This window comes from Gordionus sp. m RMFG-2023, chromosome 3 (assembly GCF_954871325.1).
Source record: "Gordionus sp. m RMFG-2023 chromosome 3, tfGorSpeb1-WG-v2, whole genome shotgun sequence".
Lineage (NCBI taxonomy): Eukaryota > Metazoa > Nematomorpha > Gordioida > Chordodea > Parachordodidae > Gordionus > Gordionus sp. m RMFG-2023.
Window position 1 is genome coordinate 12069053 of NC_088777.1, and position 26980 is coordinate 12096032.

Here is a 26980-nt window from a genome sequence, read left to right on the forward strand (position 1 = left end):
AAAATAGCTAATGAGGATATTTTTAAAGATAAAGAAAATGGAAAGTCTTATCAATATGTATTTTTTAAATTTATTAGCCATATCATTTTAAATTTTAATTAGATCCTTAAATTACACACAATTAATAACTTTGCACAAGAGTTTGTTATATATAAAAATATATTATACCAAAATAAAAGGCTTATCAACAGGAAACATGTAAAAAGTACTATATAAAAAATGTCATGTTTTTTTAAAAATTAGTTAAAACGAATGTATAGTCTTGATTATGATATTAAAGATGCACATAGCTTTAATTTTGATGAAAGCAACCCAGAATTTAGATTGCAATCAGATGGTGATTATTTTCTAAAAAAAATATTTGTTATTTTATTAATTAGATGTTTGTATTTTAACTAATAGTACCTTATATACATATGGTAAAGAAGATTATGAATCAAAACTTCCATTTTTCTACCAAAGATCATGGGTTACTCATAAGGGTATTCTTATATTAGGATCAAATGACAAAAATGGGTATGTAATTTTTCTAAAAATTGATAAATAAATTCAAATTTTATTTTTTATTCAATTATTTTTAAAGAGTCAATGTTTGTCACTAGTATGTTGACTTTAAATTAGAAATTAAAAATTCAAATAATTTTTATAATATAGCCTTTAAAAGTTATAAAATTTTTAACTTGTCTAAGGATATAATTATAAGGATAAAATATCACATATAAATATAGGTCAAAAGTAATTTTATAGTAGTAAATTAATATTAATTGATGCATGTTTATATAATATTCTTCTTTTTATTCCTTGCCTATTATAATAAAAGGAATGTTAATAGCTATACATTAATGACTCATCCTCTTGAAATTCCCAAACCACTTCTACTTAAAGAGTTATACAATAAAACACCCTCAATAAGTATAATTTATTTCCTTTAGTTTTCTACCAATTTTAGTTTATATATTATTACAATATTTTACACATATTTTTTTTTGCAAAGTTTAATCTAAATTTAAGATTTCAATCTTGATTTTGAGTAATGAACATAGATTTTTGGATATTTTTTCTCAACCCAATCTAGACTATGGAAAATTTATCTAAACACTAATCAAACTCGTTTTTAAAAATAAAAATTAATTATTTGGATGAGATTTTAGGATTTATAATATTCAATTTTTCAGCTATATTCTACAGGCTTGTAAATTAATCCTTATGACATTTTTTTAATTTTAGACATTTTAAGGAAAAGATGATATTAAAATAAAAAGTCATGCAGAATCCTTTAAACTAGGAATAATTTAAATTTAATATAAACATAAGATCCTATCTGTTTTAGTTTCATATTTAATTTTTATTGTAGGGAATTCTTATTATTTAGAAACTTTTTTGAATTTTCATTTTCATAAATTAATTATTCATCATGACATGATTAATTTAAACCATGAGGTAATTGTTAATTTTAATATACACTTTTAAAATGGATTAGAGAAATTTTTATAAAATAAAGTAAGGCAAGAGATAAAACATCATAAAGAAAAGGACAAGAAAAATATTATAAATGGCAAAATATTTTTGGTGAAAGCATTTAAACCATACTGCATTTGCTAATTTCAAAAGATTTGATAAAAAACATTAGGGTTAGCTTAAAAAAAAATTTGATTTAAATTGTGATTTAAATTCCCCAATTTTTTTTTAAAAATAATCTATATTTTTAATACGAGTTTATTTATTCTATTTGGCCAAAATATTTAATAATGAAAAACTAATTCTAATATTAAATTTTTGGAATAAAAAATATCAAATGAATTTTTTATATAAAAAAATTCTTCATTTATTTTTGATTCTCATTTTCTATTTCAATTTTTGACACAATATTTAAAATAAAATGTTAAATATATTCAATTAATATATTAGTGAGAAATTATTTAATATTATGAATTCAAGATAAAATATAAAACCTTAAGCTAATATTAATGGTAACATTTTTTCCCCAGTTTTTTTATTAATATTGTTAATGCAATGTAATTCTAATATTTTTCTTTAAAAATAAAAATAATAAGTTTATAAGATTAAAAAATAAAATTCCAATACTTTAATAGATTAAAAATATATAAATATTATTATGTCCTCGACATTGGTATATTTGAATTTATATATTTAAAAGAAAACTAGTTTTGCCATCTTTTAAAGTTCAATAATGATTCCTAAGTTTTTAAATGAAATGATGAAAATATTCTTTCTTATGAATATGGTCTAAATTATTTATTTACTATTTTTATCCTAAATTAAATGTTCAAACCTTAATTCAATTTGTTTTGTTTTGTTTATAATTATATCTATAGATATAATTCTATTGAATATCAGATCTCGTTTTGAATTTTATCAAGTTAGACAAGAGATTGGTGTTAGGTCAGGGTATAATACAAAATGGTTTCATTGTTACATTTGATACTTAAAATAAATATTTATCGTTTAGTAGATAGGATAATAAATCTGCTAGTGAAGCATTATAATAATAACGGTTGATATATTTTAAAAATTGTGGGTTACAAACAACCATAATGAATAAATAAATTTAAATATTAAGTTAATTTATAACTACAATAGGTGAATTGCTGGGTAATGGGATTCTAATTTTATTGTCTATGATTTTAAAAAATAATATATATTTTTTTCGGATTTTCCTTTTTAATTTTTACGTTACCTTGAACCGAATCTGGGTTTCCCAAATTATTCATCTTGTATTTGTTTGACCCCCTTGACTTTTAGTTTACGCTGGTTTAGCTATTGACCTAGATGAAAAAATGATAATTTTAATTATTATTCTATTTTTTTGTCCTGGCAACTCATTATTACCCATCCCATTTTCAACTTAACTGAATCCTGAACTTAATCCTTCCTATACAATAGAACTAAGGAACGAAAAAGACATTGTTATCTACATAATTTAAAAGAATAGGAATTAAAATTAAAAAAAAAATTAAATGTAGATACTCTTTCTTTTTTAATAAAATATTTAAAGCTTCGTCAAACTTAATTGAAGCTGACCCTGCCCAATATTCGATCATGAACACCCTAACATTGCCTGCAACTCTAAGCGCGACCGCTGATAACTATGTGACTCTCCTATTGGCACGAGTTAGCCAAAATCAAAACAAGTCTGGCTGCAAATACGTTATATTACGGTTGACGGAAGATGATGGTGAAATCGAATACGCAAAGTTATTGGATAATGGTTTTACGGCCTTTACTGGTCATTTACGAGGGGAAACCTTGCCAAACGTGCATGTCAATAATGATAACCTTAGGGGTAGGTAGGTACAAAGTTATTTCTTACTTTTTTTTTGAATAGTACATGAGATAAAAGTATAGAAACAAATATTATGCTGAAAAGAAATATCTTTTCATAATTATATTAATATATAATACCCTTACAGTTCTAACCTCATTGTTTTAATGAACTTGAATGCGATTATATGATAACAAAAATTACTAATTAATAAATTTTATGGAGAGAGGATAAGAGAGATTAAAATTTATACTTTGAATGCATTCTAAATAGGTAATTAAATATATTTTTGGTAAAAAAAAAGATTTATAACATATACTTATACTTTATTACAAGAATATGACTTTAGGCTAATCTTTGAAATTTGATTCACTATAGCGAGTTGTATACTGTATTTATTGAATTATTTTTTAACTACCAAGCCAATATTATTTCGTTATTTACAGTGGCCCCTACACTTTTTGAGCGAATGAAGCAGAATACCCCCTTGAAAAGTACACCCCCCCCCCCTCGAAAAAATGATAATTATTTTATGACACCCATAAATTTCAAAAATAATTTTTATTGCATCAATTTTTAATATATAATATAAATAAAATGCAAAAAATATATACTTAAATATTATTTTTAAATTAATAATTTAGATAAATTAGGGGAAGAGAAAGCGAAAGAATTTATAATTTTATCAATATTTAATTGTTTAAATAAATTTTTTCCCATTGATAATATGGTTAAATTATTGAGAAATGAATCTTTCATGGTACTACGAAGTCTTGTTTTAATTAATTTAATTTTACTCATGACTCTTTCGGCAGTACATGAGGGTTAATAAATATTTATATAAAATTGTTAAATTAGGGAAAGCAGAAAAATTTAAAAGTAGACGATAAGGTAAAATAAATGAATAGTTTTTCCAATCTGAATCGTAAGTCCCTGAATTATCATCATCATCAGAAGAAGCTAAATAATGTATTGGTAAAAATATTTTAATTAAATAAATTTACAATTCTCAGAATCTGACAAATCTTTAGATTCTTGAATCTCTAGGTCATGAGTAATTATTACATTCCCCATTTTGGCCATCTTATAAATATTTCTAAATTTCAACATTTCTTCGAAAATTTGACTTGATTAAATTGTAAAATTCACAGATATCTTCGATATCTTCTTTAATGATTGATTTTTCTGCCATTCCCTTTGGCATAAAAAAATGATGTTTGATGTAAAAATTTCATCGAATCATCATAAATCCTTCATTAAACTACATAATAATTAAATTGAGTGCAGCATAAAACACACCTATTTCAAAGCTAAAAAAATTTCTATATTTAATGATGGAAGTAAATATACCTTTCCTTTTTGGATTGTAATGTTTGAAGTCTAGAACTTTCAAAATCAAAAGGTATATTTCTCTCCTTCATAAAATCTTGTGCCTTTGAAAAAACATCCAAAAATTCAGTGTTATTATCTATTAGATTAAAAAGTAATTAAGACAATATTTTATATTATACTTCTCAAATTAATCAAGCAATCTTTTGCCAATTGAATTTGATTTATTGCAAACCCTATATCCTTCAAAATGGTTTGCAATTTTGTACAAGCCAAACTTGTTATCAACTATATTTTATCCAAAACACAAAGTGATAAGATAAAATCAAATTTTTATATTCTAAAGACTATAGCACTAGCCATAGTGGAAGTGGCAGGATCTTCAGAATCCTTTAAATTTGTTAAAGCTGCCCTCAAGGCATCATAAAGTAGGAAAAAATTTACAATAGCTTTATATGACGATAGCCAGCTTCTAAATAAAAAAAACATTTTAAATCTAAATAAATAAGGTAGAGTGTGATGCATAGAAATCGTTGCGATTTTTCCAGATTATTAAACTGACATTCTTTGAGTACCTCATATCTTTTTACACCATTAAAATAGATATAAATCTCGTCTAGTATTCCTAGAACATTTCGAAGTTCTTTTATTGATTGGCATAATTGAACAATGATTAAATTTAATCGATGACAATAACACCAAATAAAAGCAGCCTTTGGCTCCTCAGCTTTAATCAAGGCCGGCACACCATTGATTCTTCCACTCATGTTTGAGGCGTCATAACTTTGCCCAACTAGAAATTCAAGGGCTAAATTCATCAAGCCAAGTTTGGATATTATATTATGCTTAAAATCGAGACCTGTGGTATTTCCCGTATAATATATGTCAATATGTCTTTCAACAGGCTACGGCGTCTCACTATTTTCAACATATCTTACTATCAAAGCTATTGCTTCTGATTTCGAAACATTATATGTGCCTCAACTATGATTGAAAAGCACCTGTTAAATGTAATCTGGGGGGGGGGGGTTTATTATTACATTTATAAACCAGAAATCACATGATCATGATGGATGTAACAAAAATTAAATAATAAAGAAAATTTTAAAAAAAAAATTTAAAAAAATTATTTATTTTTTTTAAAAAAGTACCCCCACTCAAATTTATTTAAGCAGTTGCTTCGGACCCTCCCCCCCCCCGTTGTAGGGACCACTGGTTATTTATACTCCAAGCCATTACATAAAAATATTATCTAAGAAAAAATAATAAATACATTAACTTTTGCAAAAATAAATTATCATTCCTTTATGAAAATTAATAAGCGATACGAATACACCAAAAATTTATAAACCATCCAACCTGCCCCGGTCTATAAGTTCTTCCTTCACCATCGATAAACGCTGCAAGAGTAACCTGAATATCTCCATACAAAATAGTCACCATGATCTTAAACGCGCTAAAGTTGATGGCGTATTATCGCATCATTTGGAAACACACTTCAAAGAGGTTAACGATATTTTATATCATATACACAATTGGAATATGGGATTTACGAAAATTTGGAGTCTCTCAATTTTAAATAATTTGCCGAGAGCGTTTAAATCTGAAAAATCTGTTTCTGAAATGAATTGCAGCATGTTTTCCTGTCTCATTAGATTTTTAAAAAATTTGATTCGATCGGAAATACATTCTAGCATGTGTAAAGTTTACCTTATACAACAATTTTCGCCATGAACTTTTATGTATTTTTTTAAACAAAATTTTTACGGCAACATGATTTTAAATTTACTCTTATGTATACTCTACATATGTTGGAATGAATTTTCTGTCAAATTAGATTTAAAATTTTTTAATTTGAAGATTCCGAATCACCTTGGATTTAAATATTTTTTTATCTTTTAATATAAAAATTCATATTTCAGAACATGGCTCCCATTTCTTAAATTTATTATCATTCTGAGGATTTTATGTAACAAAATCGTATCCTTTGAACCGCTTAATTAAAATGAATTCTTTGCTAACGAATAATAATAATAATCATAGAGGTCATATTATGATTTAGTAATTTCGAGCCTAAAATGGTGTAGGTAAAGACTATAAATTTTAAACACTTTTTTTTCGCGGGTAATTAGCCTACGTTGTTAAGAGCTATTTTTAAAAGTAGCAAGCTATCGCACCGCTATTTTACAAAAAAAGGTAGCGCGCTATCGCTACCGCGTTTTCAAAAAAGTAGCACCGATACTTTATAATTTTTTTAAAAAAAAAATTTTTTATTTATCTTTATTTCCACAAATAAAAAAATATGATTAAAATTTGATAAAAATATATAAATTTTTTTTTATTTATTTCATTTCAATACTAATAACATTTCCATACTGTCATCCTCAACGTTCAACACTAGCATGCATGCAGTATTAAATTTAATATACATTTTTTTTATATAAGAAATCATCAAAAATATTTATTTGAGTATTTTTAGATTTAAAAAAATGCGTCTAAAGAATATTCATAGTACTATTAATTATTTTAAAAAAATCATCTATAGTAGATGTATTTTTAATCTGGCTAGGATCAGTCTAAAATTATCTAACATATACCCATCTCCGTAATCAAGAAATGAACGTTTTCGCATAATCTTAATGTTGTTTTTATTTTTTCCAACTTTCCTATCATCTTAATGTTAATAAATCGAAGGAGACTATATATCTTTATTGTTAAGTTAAGAAAAAATTTTTTTTACATCAACGGGATTCTATCCCCATACTTCCAACTCAGCCTCTTATCTTAAATTTTGTAATACAATTCTTCTTATATATGAAACTATATTTTTAAAAGTAGTTTAATTATATCAATATTTATTTTTTTTATTGGAAACTCCAGGCTTGGAAAAAAAATTTCAAAATTACTATCGATTGGCCAGGTTTGAGAAAAAACTTTTAAAATAATAATGGGTCGGGCTGGGCTTGGAAAATACTTTTATAAATTATGTTAGGCTGTGCTTGGGGAAAATTTTTCAAATTATTATCAGCTTGGACGCTTGGGCATTTTTATTATTATTAACTATGGATCAGACATTGACCTAAAACAAATTTTTATTTTGCAGGCCTGGGCTCGGCCTGATCAAAAAATTAAGGCCCATATTTTATTCCAGTTCTCAATTACCAAAATTATTATGATCTTTGGTTGGGGTTAGGGAAATTTTTTCAAAATTATTAAGGGCATCGACCTTGCTTGGGAATTTTTTCAATATTAAATATTAAGCATAAAGCATAGGTGATCAGTAATATTTTAACAAATAATATTAATATGAGTATCAAGTAAAAGCTTTATATACATTTTGACTTAAAACATAGCATTTACACTTAGTTTTATAGAATTAGACCTGGCCTGAAAGGGGGGAGGGGGTTATAAAGAATAAAAATTTATTATTTTCAAATAACAGGTAACAACTATCATAAGAGTAAGGAAAGAATTCTCATTCCCCATCATTTTTGACGGGCTCAGCAATGCTGACTAACGAGAGCTTTGTCTCTTAGTTATATATTTTTCATTGCCCATCAAGAAAGACGAGTCATCATATTCTAACTTAAGAATATCTTATGAGGTGTGATTCACAAATTTACCTCATTTCTCCTAAATTTTAATATTTATATAAAATATATTTAGTACCATATACACAAACGATTACCCCTCAACCCCGTCATTCTTGACAGATTATTAGCTAGTAATAGTAATAAATGGAATAAAAATTATGTAGGGGATTAGTGGATGGCCATGTTTGTTAACTGGCCAGGCCACCACCCTTTAATATTTTATCTATTAAATCAATCTTTCTCGAAATTGGAATGTGAAAAGAATGAAATAAGTTTTTGTTTTAGCATATTTTTATTAAATTTATAAATATATAAATCAATGAGTGTTTAATTTTAAGCATATTTAACATCCAAATAATAATTTATAAATCTTTATCATTAAATAGATGAGTTTGATGATAAAATGAAATGTTAATATTAATTATTTATTGTAATTTTAATTTATAATATAATTCTTAAATAATATCTTATGGCCAGTTGAAACATACCATTCAAAAACTATTATAGATACAGCCTTGATAATTTTATTTTGTAGATTAAGGATTGGTATTGATATTAAATTATTGTTTTTTAAATGTTTCCTCATTGAAGTTACTAATCTTGCTTGATGATAAAAGCTTCCGCCAAATCTTACGATTAAATTTATACCCTGTGTTAATTTTTTTTATCGAGATTAAGATATTTTGCAAATTCAGGAAAAGGAAATTTCATATTATCATACCATGGAAATTACTTTGTCGATATTATCTGTAGCAAAATTATCTTCAATATTAATCTCTATTGTCGACACTTAAAATTTTAAAATTATTATGAAAACTAGATTCATAATGCTGATTTTTAAATATAAATTTCAAAATTAAATAAAATAAAATAAAATGAATATGGATTTTATTTTAGAATTAATTACAAATATATTTTAATAATTTTTATGTGTATTTATTATATAAAATAAAACTAAATTATTAGTTTATTTTATAGTAGCGCCCTACTTTAACAACGCAAAAGCCTAGACATACAGCTGTCTTTTATAAAAATACCCTTTGATTTGGTTGGCGGGAAAGGGGGTGAACCAATTGTAGGCGGACTCTTATGCGCTTGACCTAATTATTTTTAACAAAAAAAAAACCTTGATTGGATCTATATTTCAAAAAAAAATTGATCCGATATTTCATTGTTTTTGGTTATTTTATGATTATAATTGTACATATATTACAGTTAAATTGCACAATGAGTCAATACAAATAGTGTAATATCTTACAAAATTATTTAGAATTTATAGGATAAGCTGGAATGTATTTCCTAAAAAATTAGATTATATAAAATTTTAAAAACGCTCTAGGTAAATAATTCCGAGTTGGTAAATAGCGTATTCATTTGTCTAAACTATTTTTTTAAAACATTTTAATAAGATTTTGCCAAAAATATATTCCAGTATACTTAGAATATACCTATCCTATAAATTTCAGTTAGTTTGACAATAAATTTTTGAATCATAAATTTACATCCACGCAATACAATACACATTGTGCCTGATTTGACGAACTTAAATATTCATATATAATTATATAATTTTTTTTTAAAATTTTATACATAATTTAATAATAATAAATGAATAAAAGGAATAAAAATTCAGTTTGCTTGTAAAAATTTAATTATTTTAAAAATGTAGTTAAAAATATGATATTATTTTTTGTCATATTATCTTCAATAAGAAAAGGATTTTAAAAATATTTAACGAGTCCTATATTTTAAATAAGCAAAATCACTTAATCATTCGTTAAAGTTAGTTATTTTTTAAAATAGAAAGCATTTTTTATGACATTGGTTCATAGATGATGAATAAAAATCAATCTAAATATCGATTATTAGATCGGTTTTGTAATTGGGAAATATCGGCGGGGAGAAATAGGTATATAGGTACTGCCCTATTCCTATTTTTATTAATTATATTTTAAAAAAATATATATGTAATTTCTACAAATTAAGCCATACTCTTCTATGCAATCATCCCTAGCATCTTCGGTATTTAATGCTTCGCACAGAGGGGAAGGTCCGCAGTTTGTCCAACAATTTGAGACTGTTCTAAAGGATGATGAAGCAAATTTTTTGGAATCTATGATTGATTCAACTGACGAAGCAATCGATCAAAATGGTTACAAGAATAAAGATGATATGGATGGATCTAAGAAAAATTATGATCTCTTCAAAGAATTGTCTCGGCCTACCATGTGTATGAAGCCTATTTGGGAATCAGAAATTTTAGATAATGTAATATTTTCTCTCCGACCAAAATTCGTGTCATATACCGTCTCTAAGGACTCTTTTTTTAAAAAAATATTGCATTCTTTTGGACCTAAACGGTCTAGATGAGAATGAATGGAAGTGTTTTTGAATTGCCCAAGCCCGCATTTAGTTTAGTCTGATAGTTTGAACCTAATTTTTTACAATACTATATTTTAAAAATGTACCAGATTCAATTTTTTCATCGATGCTAGACCATGCTCTAAATTTTTATATTTATCCGTCCGGGTCCTGCTCCAAATTGTATCCGTGATATCTCTATTCCTATATATAATCATACTCGACTTCTGAGAATATTTTTGATATTTTTTAACGATCTATCTCATAATATTTGGTTAATTTAATATTTTAAAAAATATTTCTTATGAAATAGATCTAAAAATTTAAAGTATCTTTCTTTTTTAAAAAAACTATTTTTCTTAAATTTGTTGGCATTTATATAAGTTAATATTGATTACAATTTTTTGGTTTATTACTAAAAGATCAGTTGATTTGTAAAAAATTTTTAAGAGGCCATATATATATTCCGGTCATGGGTTACTTTATTTGAATATTTACTGATGTAACTTATATAAATCCTACTTATTTCCGGTCAGAATTATTTAATTTAAATCTTCCAAATCAACTCTTGACATAATATTTTGGAAATTATCCCATAAGATGGGAAGTTAATTATTTACGTTCTAAAGTTTTAAGAACGTTAAAAGATACAAAAAGTCAAGTTTTGGTTTATAAAACAAAGTATTACAAGATAACCATATTAAGATATATGATTTGTTAACCAAAATATTTTGTTTTTATTTTAAATATTTTAACGCTTATGTTGATAAGATATTTTACATACCAATTTTTATTTTTTTTTATTTTACTAAGGTTGCGAATTCTCAAGAATGTCTTAGTCCTTTTTTCCTCACTGGACCAAATTACGAATCCAGAAAATACCTGTGTTTTTTACAGCCTTCAAATCATCTTACACTTATCGATGTCAACAAACAACTCGAAGATTTGATGTACAAAGATAAACCATCTAATATTACTGTACCATCAGCGGAATATCTTTTCGATATAGATCGCCTAGGTGGCATTAGCCGTCAAAATGATCTGTGTTCGCCTATTCCGGCTCATACGGCTATTTCCCTAACAGAGCTCGGTCTAATAGCTGTCGCGCAAGCAGAACCCGACCAAGTAAATGGTGGGGAAATTTTCAATTTGGTCTTCTATTCAGGAAATGACAAGGTTTAATATTTTTATTTAAAATAAAATTTCCTTTTTAAGGCCACAAATCATATAATAATTAACTATTCTGACACTAAATAATAAAATATATTTAGAGACGAATATTAAAACAAGCCAAAAATTCTATCCCTTCTATAGTGTATCAAATACTTAAAGTGACATATATCTCCTTCTCCCAATATTTCATATGTATCGCCTGAGAATTTTATTATTCGATATCTACTATTTGTCAAAAATGACATTTTTACATAAATCAATTTTTTTTATATTTATACTATTCTATTTACATAAAAAGATTCGAATAAATAAAATAAGTTAAATTATAGCCAATATAAAGTTAAATATCCTATTAAAAATAAAACTTAAATTTTAAAATTATTCTGTAAAATTACAAAAAGTGGAAAAGAATAATCTAATTCTTAGACCAATGGATTATTAATATTTTGTTCCAAAAAACATAAAAATGGCTGTCAGTATCCATCCGCACAATAACACTTAATAAATATTATTTATTCCTATCATAACAGCACCAGTCCGGACTCAATTGGCGGAAAAATAAAAAAATATATGAATTTTTTACATAGATCTAACTGCTTAAAATAAGTAATTTAGATCCCTAATTTCACGCTTACAATACGTTTTAATATAAAAACTATTATAGTTGCATACCTTGGCCATACCCAATTCGTTACGAACAGACGATAGCAAGCCTAATGATTACGATAATAATAAAAACAACTGTTTGCAAATTTTTCGAGCGGAGAAAAAAGAATCCGCTTCCACGCCTTTCACTAACCCGAAGCGTACTCACGTTGAGGCACATGACAGGAGAAAAATCTCTATGTCTCCTATTATGGCTAATAGAAGTTTGAAATTTTGATCTCTTTAAAGTGTAAGATAATAATGAAGGATGGAAAATTGAAAGGAAAAAATAAATTAACAAAGAATGAATGAATCGGATTGTGTGAAAATACAGATGTAAACAGGTCATTACAAAATATTATATTGAATCAAATCCTTTGGCAAGAATCAGAGGTATTTACGAACTCAACCCATTCTGATAAAGTAATTCAGAATCTTCTTCCTTTTTTTTCACACTAAGTAAAACTTAGCAATTATTTTCCTATCCATAACAATTCGTTTTAAGATCTCGATATCACCTTCAACGATTTGTCTCGTGAGGTGCCTTCGTCCCTGCTTCTCTCCTTGCTAAATAATGAGCCATTGATGGATGATTTTACCAAAGATGATAATCAGTTTTCTGGATTATCAAATTTACTGGATCTACCAAACGTTATATCTCAGATGGAACATACTCGAGATACAACGCAAGAAACATCTATCGATTCTAGAATTAGTAAGGAATTCCTCGAGAAAGCGCTTAAACGCGTAACCAACCCTATGGAAAGCAAGAGAGATAGCGTAACGGGAAGTAAAAATCTTATTTCTAATATTCCAAATCGAATCGGGAAAAAAAGAGGAAGGAAGGGAATGGATCATTAAATTAATTTAACGTTAATTACTTATTTTTATTGAGAGATCCCGATTGGATTGTTTAAGTGGTATTAGGTGCTTTGATTAAGAGTCTATGATAATATATTTTGGGATCGAGATCCGTTAAAAAAAAGCGTTCCTACAATTCTAGGCTACCCTACTCCCATAAAAATATTATCCCATTATAAGTCATACAGAACACCTCAACCCTAATCCAAATGTTTTTATCATGTTATTAAATCCCAATCTTTTCTCTAAATGACATTGGATCTATCATATTATTTTAAGTTATTGACACTTATTTGAGGATTTTTATTCCATGGATATATTATAGGGAATTTTTTCTCCTATTTTATTAATTTTGTAAACGATACAGATACCAGACATAAGGATTCGATCCATATTGTAGAATCGGCAAACAACTCCTCTAACAGCGAAAAGACCTATCTACCCCACCTTAAACTATTACTTTATACCCCATCGTCCGATTTGATCATGTCATTCTCGAAAAGTCCTACTATATATGATACTAGCAGCAAATTTTACAGGCTTCATATACCGCCCATTTACGATGTTTCCTCATGTAATCATTACATTTAAGAAAACTTTTTTTAAGTTTAATGATTAAAATTTTAGAAATTAATTTTTTTTTACCCCTGATGTTAAAACAATTGTATAAGGTGGGGAAAGATATGATTAACGGATTAGAGGAAAAAACATAGAATGATGCCCAATTATTAACGTCGAAAGATCTTATTATTTGATTGATATTTCATTTAATTAATATTTATGTAGAGATATCGGATCCGGTTATAGTCTTCAAAAACAGAATAAGTTTTTTATAGAGATTATTGATGATTAAATTTACGTATTTGAAAAACAAAAAAATTTTCTTAGGAGATACGTTATATATTTATTACTAATTAATACTCAATTTCTATTTTTATTTAGATTTAATTTTGTTATTTAATAAATACTTATACTTGAACCGGATGAATGTCATAATATAGGTAAGTATTTATGGGACAAATTGAGCGATCGAAATAATGACCAACGTTGCCAGGATATCAAATTTTATGCCCACGTCAAAAAAGAATGGTACAAAAAGAGAATGGAATCATTTTTTCACTCTGCACATTTTACGACGGACGAAAAAGTTTATCTTTTTTTTATAAATTTAAACACTAACTGATTATCTTATTATGATTAATGAGCTTCAGTTATGAACATTTATTATATTTCAAATTAGAGTTTAGAATCATTATACCTTTTTTTTATAATGATTTCTCTCTATAGAATAAAATCGACGTATAATCAAAGTTTTTAAAGTTCGATATAAATATTAACTATGAACCAAATACTTTAAGGACAAAACTATTAGTTATATTTGATTTCATCTTATTTAAAAATGCGTGTAATTAATATATTTCGACTAAAAATTTATGGCTGGGTTTGGGCCTAAAATATAGATACAATTTCGGGTTTAGCTTGGGAGAGATGAATCAATGACTCATAAATATTCTATTTTTTTTAAAAGAAAAACTCCAATTTTACTCCACATAACAATACTATAAAAATTTTAGACGGGAACTGGTGAGGTGGATTTTATTTCCATTTTATTTTTAATTTTTTTTAAAGTTAATTCATGTCACATTTATTTATTAATTTTTACGTGATTTTAGAGAATGATTTTAGATGTTTTTGTGCTAGAATTTAAATATTAGTATAAAATTATAAAGTTTTAATATTTCAATGCTCATCATTTGTTTGCCAAGCATGTATTTTAAAGCCTTTTTTAGACCACTAGAATCTTTATTTACACATCATAGGAAGAATTAAATGATAATTTTTTGCAGAATATATTATATTATTTAGATATAATTTTAAATAAAAATGAAAGAATAAAATTTGTTTATATTTAAATAGAAAAAAAATAGATATTTATTATCCAGGAGTTTAGAAACTTGGAGCAGAATATATTTTCTTTGGATGTAACTGCTGGGATAGAACAGGAACTTAAAAAATGCCCTTGTTTAAGGTTCCTGTTCTATGTATGTTTTTTTTTTAAAAACGAATTTTCTTTTTTGTTAATAATTTTTTTTTTTTAAAAGGAATCAAATTCTTGTTATTGTATTAACTATATGAATTTAAAGAAGATTTTGCTATAAATTTTGTGTATTTCTTAATTTATACGGGAAAAAATCTACATATAAAAATTAATATTAATTTTAAAGTAGTTCAAGTGTTCAGGACAATATTGTCACACATTCACAGGGTAATGTTCTCTATATATGCTGGATATATGATTCCGTCAAAATCTGATAAATTTAAAAAAAAAAGCGCGCTCTAAATGATTGTTATAAATTTGCTAAAAATCCAAAGCGAAACCTCTACATATATAAATTTTTTTTATAACTATTTTTAGAAATGGAACATAATCTATTATTATACATATAAGAAAGAAAAGTAAAGTAAAGAAAGAGTATATATAATACGTTTCATTTCAAATAGTTTAAAAAAATATATATATCTTTATTATATCATTATTAGATATCAAGTTCGAAATCTCAAAACTACAAGCTGGTCGCTTCACAGTTTGGTTCCTTAATTGAGCACGGCTTAGAATGCTTAGGCGTGGACGGATTTGATTTTGAAAAACTTTACACACTCCTAACCACGAAGAAATTTGGGAAGGAGTCAAGCGTTTACTAATACATATACATTTTTTATCTATGCGAGGGCTATGAGAGTGTTTTTTTTAAAAGGAATTGCTTAACCAAGCTATCACTTATATAGATGTCCGAGGAAAATTATAAATAACGGGGAAGGTTTTTTTGGAACGAATATCGTTCAAATATTTATAGAAATTATTCTCTATATTATTTTCAAATTTACAAAATTTTGTGAAAAAAGGCTAATAGATCAAACAACCTCCAGTATTATTTTTATAGTTACCTATTTTCACTATATTAATATTTTATTTCCCACCTCCTTGCGGAACGAATATCAAACAGTATTTTTGATCGTTTCTACTCAGATAAACCTCATACTATAATTTTTGTTCCTAATTTCGAATAAGATGTTCTATTCAAAAAAACTAGGATGGGTTTTTTTAAAAACATAGGGTGTAATTCTTATTTTTTTTAATATAAAAAATTTAGTTCACAGCCCCTTAGAATTTTAAAAAGAAAGAAGACGAGCTCCGACCTAACCAAAAATGGTGTATATTATTTCTATCGATTGTTAATTACATTAATTTTATTTATAAATTTAATTTTTGATAGTCGCCAGACCTTATTAATCTCAGCGACGAAATAATAACATCTGTTAAACGGTTTAGACCCGGTTTTCCATCTACTGAATCCTGTTTTAATATTTGTTTCAACCCTGGTTTACCACTATTCGCTAATTTCTACTTTTCCGATAAATCTCCAAATTCTCCTAAATTAAATAACGAAATCGTCACCAAATTACGGAGAAATGCCTGGTTGTTGCTCGAAATATACAAGGAAATATATCAAGTACAATTGAAATTTTTACACCCTGTCCAGGTCCAGTTTGGCCCTGTCCCACGAAGGAAGGAAAGGAAAAAAAAGAAAGATAAACAGCAAAAATATATCAATTAAATTGAACTACTCCTTTATGCGAATAAATTTCCTTCATTTTTTTTTAAAAATAGGAATTCAAGCTTAACATATTTTACGTCTCCTCGCTCGCTACTCCCATGAAGTATGTTTGCGCAATATTGAGAGCTATGTTACAAAAATCTTCGGACATCGATCGCCCTTTAATAGAATGTTTTCATATTCAAACTCCTTTTCCGAATGGTATATTATTGTTTAATTTATTTATTTTATTATAATTAATTGCTTTTTTAAAATTTAAGATTAATTATTTATATGATTTTCTTCAAAGATTTATTAATCTTTATATGAATAGATGGTTAATGTTGTGACTCAGAAATAGCTTATTATGATAATGTACTTTAGGGTGTGGTGTAGTATAGAAAAAGGCGAGTAGACAAAAAATTTTGAATGAGTTTCACATAGGTTAAATCATTGTAAATCCGTTCTTCGGTCCCGTATAAAATATGTTTAAATAATTATATATTTTTCAAAATTTTTTGTAAGTATTCAGATGTATGAACTTATTTCTAGAGCAAAACTAATATAAGTTTTTTGAGAAAAACGGGAAAAAGTATCAATATTACCCCGGACGAGGTTATGGAAGGGAATTCATTACTATCGATATCAACTTATGGGATCCCCAAATTTAATATACATTGAGCACGGAGGATAAAAATATTTCTGATTCTTAAAAAAATAAAATTTTTAATTAGATTCAAAGTGTTAAGTATGGTTTCTCTTATTTTATTTTAAACTAATTTTTTTACATCCCCTCTTTTGTTTAGGTTTATATTTATGAAAATTAAATATGGTTTTTGTGTTTTCTTTTTATCGGGAATTTTTGAAAGTTTGCAATGAAATATTAATTTGCGATAGATTGCGTACCTCACTGTAATTATCTCATTAAAGTGATAATAATGTTCCTGGGAGGGTGTCTAGTTATTCTGCCCAGGCCCTAATACATGAGATAGAACATCATCTTCTTATACACGTCACCTATCAGACATCTAGCTCAGTGTTGAGCTATAGATGTAAAGGATTTTCCTTTGTAAGATATGGAAAAAATATTTATTATGTATAAACACATCGCAAAATTCTATTTATATATTTCATAAAAATGACAAAATTGGTAATATTTCACGTCCAATGCTACATGTTATATTAGTAAAATAAAATAATTATTTATTTAAATCTATACATTTCTAACAAAACTTTTATATATCCAAGTCACTAGATACTTCTGGGGAGTGAAGAGGGCATATTATTGTCAAAGTTTTACGGTTACCTTTATAATCACGAATGTTATATAATTATCATCTAAAATTTAACTCTTTTGCAATTATCTATATCTAAATAATATGAAAAAAATTTAAGATTTCTGATGATGATATGAGGAAAAAGATTAGATAAAAAGTACCTAAAACCTCTTCTTTTTTGTGGGAATGGTTTTTGATAATTAATATTGGATTGAAATGAAAATACAAAATTATTTTTTTCTTTTAATTATGTTCTCAAAATACTAGACCAATCAAAAATGTTATTATAAATATAAATTTTCATATTACATTTTTTTTAAATGTAGCTAAAAATGATGATATTCCATCTAAACCATCGAATCATCACTTCCTTTTATTGCAAAAACTGATGAAAGATCTAGATTTAGGTAAAGATCCCACAACTTCTCTCAGCCAGACCACTCATATAACCGAGGCTTTTTTAGCATATATGATAAGACACAATTCTCGGAGGTTTTAGCCAAATTTATATTTAGTGTCAACTCTGGTTTATTATTTGTGTTTTGTTAAATAGTTATTAATTCTATGAGTAGAAATAAGATTTAAAAGTTTTTCAATTTTTTTTATGGCTCTAAAAGAGATATTAAGGAATATAAAGAGAGTTTTAGAAGTCAATCAATTATGTTTTTCGGGCTTATTTTTCCCTCTTTACCCGTCGTTTTAAATATCTGTCCTCTCGAGGACCATTATAAAAGGTTTAAATTATAACTGCTCAACTAAGTGTATATTTTCCTTTAACAATAAATTTCATGTATAAAAAAGAATAGCCAAATTTATAACAAAATATCGATTTTTTTTTGATTTTTTATATTAGTGATAAGAAGCAAGGCAAAGATACCATTCTATCGAATGCTACTACTAGCACTCTTCAGCCCAATATCAACATAGTAAATTAATTAATTTTATTTATTAGCAAAAAAATATATTTTACTCTTTCTTTCTTTCTTTCTTTCTTCTTCTTTCTTTCTTTCTTTCTTTCTTTCTTTCTTTCTTTCTTTCTTTCTTTCTTTCTTTCTTTCTTTCTTTCTTTGATAGCTTGAGAAGACAAACCAACCTAAAAAGGTAGATCCATGTTTTTTAATTATAAAAAATATATTTCGATTGCACCACAAACTTTAGATGATTATAGAGCAAGGTTATTATATATATTTTACAGAGACCTGCAGGCCCAGCCCCATATTTTAATTTTTTTAAATATACACGGGCAGGGTCTAAAAATATCCGGACCTAAAAAAATTTCTTTTAAAAATTACCCGGGCTTGGTCGCATGTTTTAAATCTTCATTATTATTTATATAAACTAAATATAATATATTTTAAAAATTACCGGGCCAGGCCTGAAAATATAAAACCACACCCGGTCAAAAAATTTCTTTTAAAAAAATCTGGGCTGTGCCTTGCAAATGGTACTTCTACAGGTCTGTATTTTATAAGTTATAAATCTTTTCTAGATTCATGTTAATTGAGGTTAAATTTCTTGGGCTGCCTCAGATATAAGTACTTTTACAAAGAGCCTATTTTATGAAAGAATGATCAATAAAATCATTAAGATACCTAATCCAGATTTTTTTACCTTCAACAAACATATCTCCATACGTATTTGTTGGAGATGATGCTTATCCCTTAATGTTACATAATCAAATCTTATAAAAATCATTTAAATGCCCAAAAAATATATTATAAACAGGGGTAGCGAAGGGGGGGGGGCAAGGGGAAATCTTCTCTTCAGAAATATGCCATTTTTTATGAATCTCATTTTAAACTAATAAAAAAAATCTTCACAAGCCATCTCCCTATCCCCTGTCCCCCTAAAATGTATTCATATATCTTAAACAATAATTTGAAAGAATTTAAAAGTTAATTTTAATTTGTTACCATCTCTTGATTTTAAATAATGATAATAAGTTGTTTTTATTAAAAGTAATCTCCTATTCTATAAAAATATTTTCTAGTTGTAATTTTTTAACTAGAAAATATATTGAGAAAAGAGGGTTCATAAATTTTAAGGTAAAATTTTTCTATTTTAGATTCTGGGTTTTTTTTAAAAAAAGAATAATAAATAATCTATTTTAAATTTTTTAAATAAATATGTGTTTATTCATAATCGTATCACATTCCCATCAAAGCCGTTTCCTTCAGACACGCGTTTAGAAGTGGCCGATTACCTAATGGATCACTCTAAACTCATCCCGATATGGATCAGCAAAAAGGAAGAGGCCCGATTGATCGAAGAGAATCGCTTACCTTTCGAAATGAAAAAAAGACTTCTCAGACAATGGTCAAGGGTCTTGGCTCTGCCTTTCGCTAAGTGAATCCATTCATTTTTTTATCTAAGATTATTTGAATAAATGAAGGAAGGAATAAAAAGGAAGGTAGCAAGAAAACCGATAAAAAATGGTAAAAGAAAAAAAATATAAGGGAAACAAATTTATAATATTTTTTCCCCAATATTATATTCAGGGGTCCTTTAACCCTTCATACTCGCCGTGGTCCTCATTTAGCATCCCTCCTTAATTTTTCTCACCTTGAATTGTTCGGCTCATGTCATTACCTCGAACAAAATTCTTCAAAATCTGACAAGAGAGACGCAAAAAATGCGGGAAATAAGCTAGTGAAGTTAGACTCTATCGGAGTTGTCGATATTTTATCTCGAACCCAAGGTGACGCAACTTTTAACTTGTGCGAGGCTGAGAACGTCACCTATTACCAAGGCAAAAAGGGGGGATTAGTGACGGGTATAAATAAAAATGAAAATTTTATATTAGTCCGGGTATTTTTAACATATTAATTTAAGGAAAATAGGTTTATTATGAAATTAAATTACCGGCAAAAGATATTAAACCAGCTTAGCATTACATTTAAGGAACGCACATACAGCTTTCGTGAGCTGAGTTATTATATATATGGTAAATTTCTTAATGAATTTTACGCACAGCATAATATATATGTGTTTAACCTTATTATGTCTTAATTATTATTCATTTCTTCAGATATCTATTGGCCTTATTTTCATAATGGTGTAGCTACCGCTCTCAAGTTTTTACCGATAGCGTCTACGGCTGAAAAAAATACCGACGATTTCTTTTCTGAAGTTTGATCAACCGAAAATAATATTAGATAAAAATTTATATTTTAAAATAATTATATTTTGAATACTTTAGCGAATTTTGTATATCCACGATTAGAGAACTGCAAAGTAATTTTTTCGCAACCCGAGCCCGAATTTAAAATTTTTTTTTGTCCGAGCCCGACCCGAGCCCGATCACACATTTTTTAATCCAACCCGACCCGACCCGAGCCCGACCCGAATAAAATTTTGCAATTTAAGTTTTAATATTATAATAACCAAAAAAAAATTTATGTGTATTTATTCAGTTCAGCCACCTTAAATAAAAGTTTATTTGACGGCCATAATCTATTCTAGAGAACTGCACGGGCTGTCCGTAGCCCGACCCGACCCGACCCGACCCGAAAATATATATAATAATATTAATATCTTAAATAGTTAGTATAATTTATAATATTAATTATAAAATCATATTATTTAATATTTATCACATTTTAGGATTAAAATGTCAATCATATTAACATGTCATGTCATGTCATTATTAATTATTATTTTATAAACCTAACAACCGGATACCAAACTATTTTATTACTAAATTGTGTTTCTCGTAAATTACAAGATAAGACATATTTTATGTAAGTTTTATTTATTATTTAACTAGCCTATACATTGTCTTTTTTAACATTTGTTTTAACCCTTCACTACAAAGGTAGAAAAAACTCCCTTAACTACAAAGGTGGGGTCTATTTTACCCCAAATTTTGATTAGATATATCTCAAAACATATTAAAAATTGAGATCTAAAATTTTGAGTATATATTTAAAAAATATTGGAGATAATAAATACAAAATCTTAGATTAATATTTACTTCCAAAAAAAAGTTAGACAAATTTTCCTAAAATTACTGAAATAAAATTTTCTTTTTCAGTACTTCCTTTAATTATTTTATTATCACTAAATAAAATTCAAAAAATTCAAATTTTATTAAATCAATGTTGAATAATGATAATTACATAAATTTTATAAAAAAATATCATATATCAAAAAAAATATTAATCATCAAATATGTAAAATTATTAAAAAATAATAATGTAAATATATATCTTAATATTATTATTGAATATTTTTTTCTTAAGACTACAGAGGTGGTAGATACGTTTTTGGACTTCTCTCTATGGGAGGCTGACAATGCGTATTCTGATGCTAGCGCCGAAGTTGACGAGCTAAAAAAATATCTAGATCCGAAATTATGTGTTGATGACGATAATATTTTAAAATGGTGGAAAACAAACCATTATGAGTTTCCAAATTTAAGTATTTTAGCTCTTAAATTCCTGGCTATCCCTGCTTCGTCGGCTAGCAGTGAAAGGGCGTTTTCAGCTGCTGGTAGGGCCTTTGAGGAGAGAAGGACTCGTTTAAAGCCAGATAAACTGGACGCCTCTTTATTTATATATCATAATTATTCACTTTGTGATAATTTTGATAATGATATTGATGAGGTCAATATATAATATAATATGTTCATTATATTTTTTATATATTTATTAACTTTTACATCATATCTATATTCGCATAAATGATGCTTATTATATAATCGTTATAATTTTTAAATTCGCTTGTATATTAATCGTTTTATAATATTTTTTACAAATTTTAAAAATGCAACTTAATATATATCTTGAATAGATTAGAGAACTGCAAAGTAATTTTTTCGCAACCCGAGCCCGACCCGAGCCCGAATTTTAAATTTTTTTTTGTCCGAGCCCGACCCGAGCCCGAGCACACATTTTTTAATCCAACCCGACCCGACCCCGACCCGAATAAAATTTTGCAATTTAAGTTTTAATATTATAATAACCAAAAAAAATTTTATGTGTATTTATTCAGTTCAGCCACCTTAAATAAAAGTTTATTTGACAGCCATAATCTATTCAAGATATATATTAAGTTGCATTTTTAAAATTTGTAAAAAATATTATAAAACGATTAATATACAAGCGAATTTAAAAATTATAACGATTATATAATAAGCATCATTTATGCGAATATAGATATGATGTAAAAGTTAATAAATATATAAAAAATATAATGAACATATTATATTATATATTGACCTCATCAATATCATTATCAAAATTATCACAAAGTGAATAATTATGATATATAAATAAAGAGGTGTCCAGTTTATCTGGCTTTAAACGAGTCCTTCTCTCCTCAAAGGCCCTACCAGCAGCTGAAAACGCCCTTTCACTGCTAGCCGACGAAGCAGGGATAGCCAGGAATTTAAGAGCTAAAATACTTAAATTTGGAAACTCATAATGGTTTGTTTTCCACCATTTTAAAATATTATCGTCATCAACACATAATTTCGGATCTAGATATTTTTTTAGCTCGTCAACTTCGGCGCTAGCATCAGAATACGCATTGTCAGCCTCCCATAGAGAGAAGTCCAAAAACGTATCTACCACCTCTGTAGTTTCTTAAGAAAAAAATATTCAATAATAATATTAAGATATATATTTACATTATTATTTTTTAATAATTTTACATATTTGATGATTAATATTTTTTTTTGATATATGATATTTTTTTATAAAATTTATGTAATTATCATTATTCAACATTGATTTAATAAAATTTGAATTTTTTGAATTTTATTTAGTGATAATAAAATAATTAAAGGAAGTACTGAAAAAGAAAATTTTATTTCAGTAATTTTAGGAAAATTTGTCTAACTTTTTTTTGGAAGTAAATATTAATCTAAGATTTTGTATTTATTATCTCCAATATTTTTTAAATATATACTCAAAATTTTAGATCTCAATTTTTAATATGTTTTGAGATATATCTAATCAAAATTTGGGGTAAAATAGACCCCACCTTTGTAGTTAAGGGAGTTTTTTCTACCTTTGTAGTGAAGGGTTAAAACAAATGTTAAAAAAGACAATGTATAGGCTAGTTAAATAATAAATAAAACTTACATAAAATATGTCTTATCTTGTAATTTACGAGAAACACAATTTAGTAATAAAATAGTTTGGTATCCGGTTGTTAGGTTTATAAAATAATAATTAATAATGACATGACATGTTAATATGATTGACATTTTAATCCTAAAATGTGATAAATATTAAAAAATATGATTTTATAATTAATATTATAAATTATACTAACTATTTAAGATATTAATATTATTATATATATTTTCGGGTCGGGTCGGGTTTTCGGGTCGGACAGCTTTTACAACCCGACCCGAGCCCGAACCCGAAATTTTTTTTTTGATGTCCGAACCCGAGCCCGAGGCTCGGGCCGGGTCGGGTCGGGCTACGGACAGCCCGTGCAGTTCTCTATCCACGATTGTTAATACCATTTAATTTTTAGAATTAGAGATTTTAAGCGATTTTTTGAAAATAATATGTTTACAATTCCATTAAGCCATCAAATAAATGACCATTTTAACTTAGAGATGTTCTAGGTGAGGCCCGAGAGGAGCCTTAATAAAAATTTTTGAATTCAGAAAATTATTTTTTATTTACACAATATTTTTGGAGTCTGCTCTGCATAATATTTTTTTTATTCATATTTTGCATCAAAGCTAGTCAATTTCTGGATTTTATATAACAAGCCACCCCTCCACATATTGCATGGTTCTAATTCTATCTCCGATAACTCCTCTAAAACTGATTCCGAATATGAAAGAAACTCTCATGCAGAATTGAACGAGTACTTTGAACGTATGATTGTCGGCAGATCACAAGAGTCTAACGAGGCTGAAGGTTTAGTTTCGTTATTAGTCGCTATATATATATATGTTATTTTTTTCAAAAAAATCGTTAATAAAAAAATTTTTTGATCAAATTTTACCTATTAATGCCAAATATTATTTTGTAAAAAATCTTTTATAAGTAAATATTTTGTAATTTTCATGCATAAAAATTCATTAAAAATAAAATCATAAATTTTATTTTAAACTGCAAAAAACTAGTATTTCGATGTTATCATGAACTCTTCTATAAGAGGTCATCCTAGATCTTTTCTTTTCAGCTGCATTTATAACTCAAAGCATTATTTGTCCTCGCCATTCAGGAAATGGTATATCATTGTTATTAACCTAACTTAAATAATCTTTTTGAATATGATTAGTAAAAATTGCAACCCCTATTCCCTTTTCCTTATACAAAAATTAAGCTCTGCTCTGCCAAAATTTTTATGCGGTTTTACAGACCACTTCGGTTGGGACTAGTTCCGGGCCTGCCAATCTCTGATATAAATTACTATATAGCACTAGCCAAGGCTTCGGTTAAAATGTTTTTATATATTGAAATCAGGCCTGGACACAACTAACTTAATATTTTAGCAGAAAAATATTGCCTAAGCCTCTAGATTTCGCTAATAGATGTCCAAACCTTAGTTCTTCTATAAACAAAATCTTCAGGCTTGCGTAATAGTATTCTGAATGAAATATTGAGTTAGCCGTTTTTAAAATTCGGCTCTAAACGAGCCGTTTAACAACACTACTGGACATAATACATCATTATCATCTCTTAAATCTATATATTAATACAATCATGTATGATTAAGTATTTTTTTTAGTGTTATATTTAATTGGGAATTTATATAGAATGTTTGCCATATGTGTATTTAGATTTAAAACCACTCTAGGATGATCTTGTTTTATATTTTTTAATATGTGCATCTTTTAATGATTTAAATTTATTTTTTTCTTAATGTATTTTACGAACATAAAATGAATCACATAAAAAAATTATATATATAAAGGTTAAATAACTAATATTATCATTGATATATTAATCATCTCCAATAGAATAATTTTTAATTAACCTCATATCACCTATTTTTAAACCCCTCTTAATGATTTGCTGTTTTCTATGACCAGGACATAAAATTTGTTTTTTAAACTTAGCTTTAAAAGAGGTGATCCATAACCTTTAATATTAAAGAGACCTACAAACGTAGTTTTTTAATATGATAAAATAATATGAATAGAATTAAGAGTTTAATTTCATCAAATTTTATTTTAAAATTATTTATATCGATCCCTTGATTAGGTTTTAAATCTTATTTTCATTAACAAAAACGTAATGTAATAATTATTTTCTCTTAAGTTGTAGAGAATGATATTGAGCCTGAAGATGACGAAGATATCGGAGATGAAAGTAGCGAAGAAAATGAAACAATGGATTCCCGCGATTCTAATATTGGGTTTAATGTTAATTATTTTTTATTTATGGGTAAGCATTTTTGTTATTTTTACAACTTTAAATCATTTATTCAGCGCTTTTTTAAAATTTTAAAGAAAAATTTTGTCCGAAATTATTGTTATTAAACAGCTCGATATTATCTAATTTTTAAAAACGTTAACCCAATATTTTAGCCAGAAATATGTCGCTTAAGCCTCGAGATTTCTCTAATAGTTGTCCAAACCTTTGTACTATCTATGAGCTAAATCTTTAAGCTTGCGTAATACTTTTCAGGATAAAATATGAGTTAACCGTTTTAAAAAATCAGCTCAAAACGAGCTATTTAACAACACTACTTTTGTAAGCTGTACCGGTTTTATATATTTCTACAACTACCATTTTTTATTTTACCAATTTGAGTCCAGAAATTCAAAAATATAAATAAAATAACACTAATATGATAATTTTAAAATGGCGCACATATCACGACTTGCCTATTTACACACGTTATTTTTATATATTAACGAGCAGATAGTCCGTCTAGAATGACGGGTAG

General features: G+C 26.8%; 1 protein-coding gene across 1 annotated transcript in view; it reads left to right on the plus strand.

Moving 5' to 3' along the window:
* Positions 1-252: 252 nt before the first annotated feature.
* Positions 253-26980, plus strand: part of LOC135926733 (uncharacterized) — a 52506-nt gene continuing 25778 nt past the window's right edge. The window contains exons 1-21 of the mRNA XM_065462664.1: positions 253-337; positions 381-516; positions 821-912; positions 3017-3308; positions 5935-6118; positions 10192-10473; positions 11380-11742; positions 12404-12608; positions 12890-13174; positions 13613-13819; positions 14247-14392; positions 15787-15939; positions 16521-16757; positions 16916-17063; positions 18445-18610; positions 18972-19044; positions 20283-20464; positions 20617-20891; positions 21147-21247; positions 24819-24999; positions 26350-26446. Coding sequence (XP_065318736.1) covers positions 253-337; positions 381-516; positions 821-912; positions 3017-3308; positions 5935-6118; positions 10192-10473; positions 11380-11742; positions 12404-12608; positions 12890-13174; positions 13613-13819; positions 14247-14392; positions 15787-15939; positions 16521-16757; positions 16916-17063; positions 18445-18610; positions 18972-19044; positions 20283-20464; positions 20617-20891; positions 21147-21247; positions 24819-24999; positions 26350-26446 — 3890 coding nt within the window. The remainder of the gene's footprint in view (positions 338-380; positions 517-820; positions 913-3016; positions 3309-5934; positions 6119-10191; positions 10474-11379; positions 11743-12403; positions 12609-12889; positions 13175-13612; positions 13820-14246; positions 14393-15786; positions 15940-16520; positions 16758-16915; positions 17064-18444; positions 18611-18971; positions 19045-20282; positions 20465-20616; positions 20892-21146; positions 21248-24818; positions 25000-26349; positions 26447-26980) is intronic.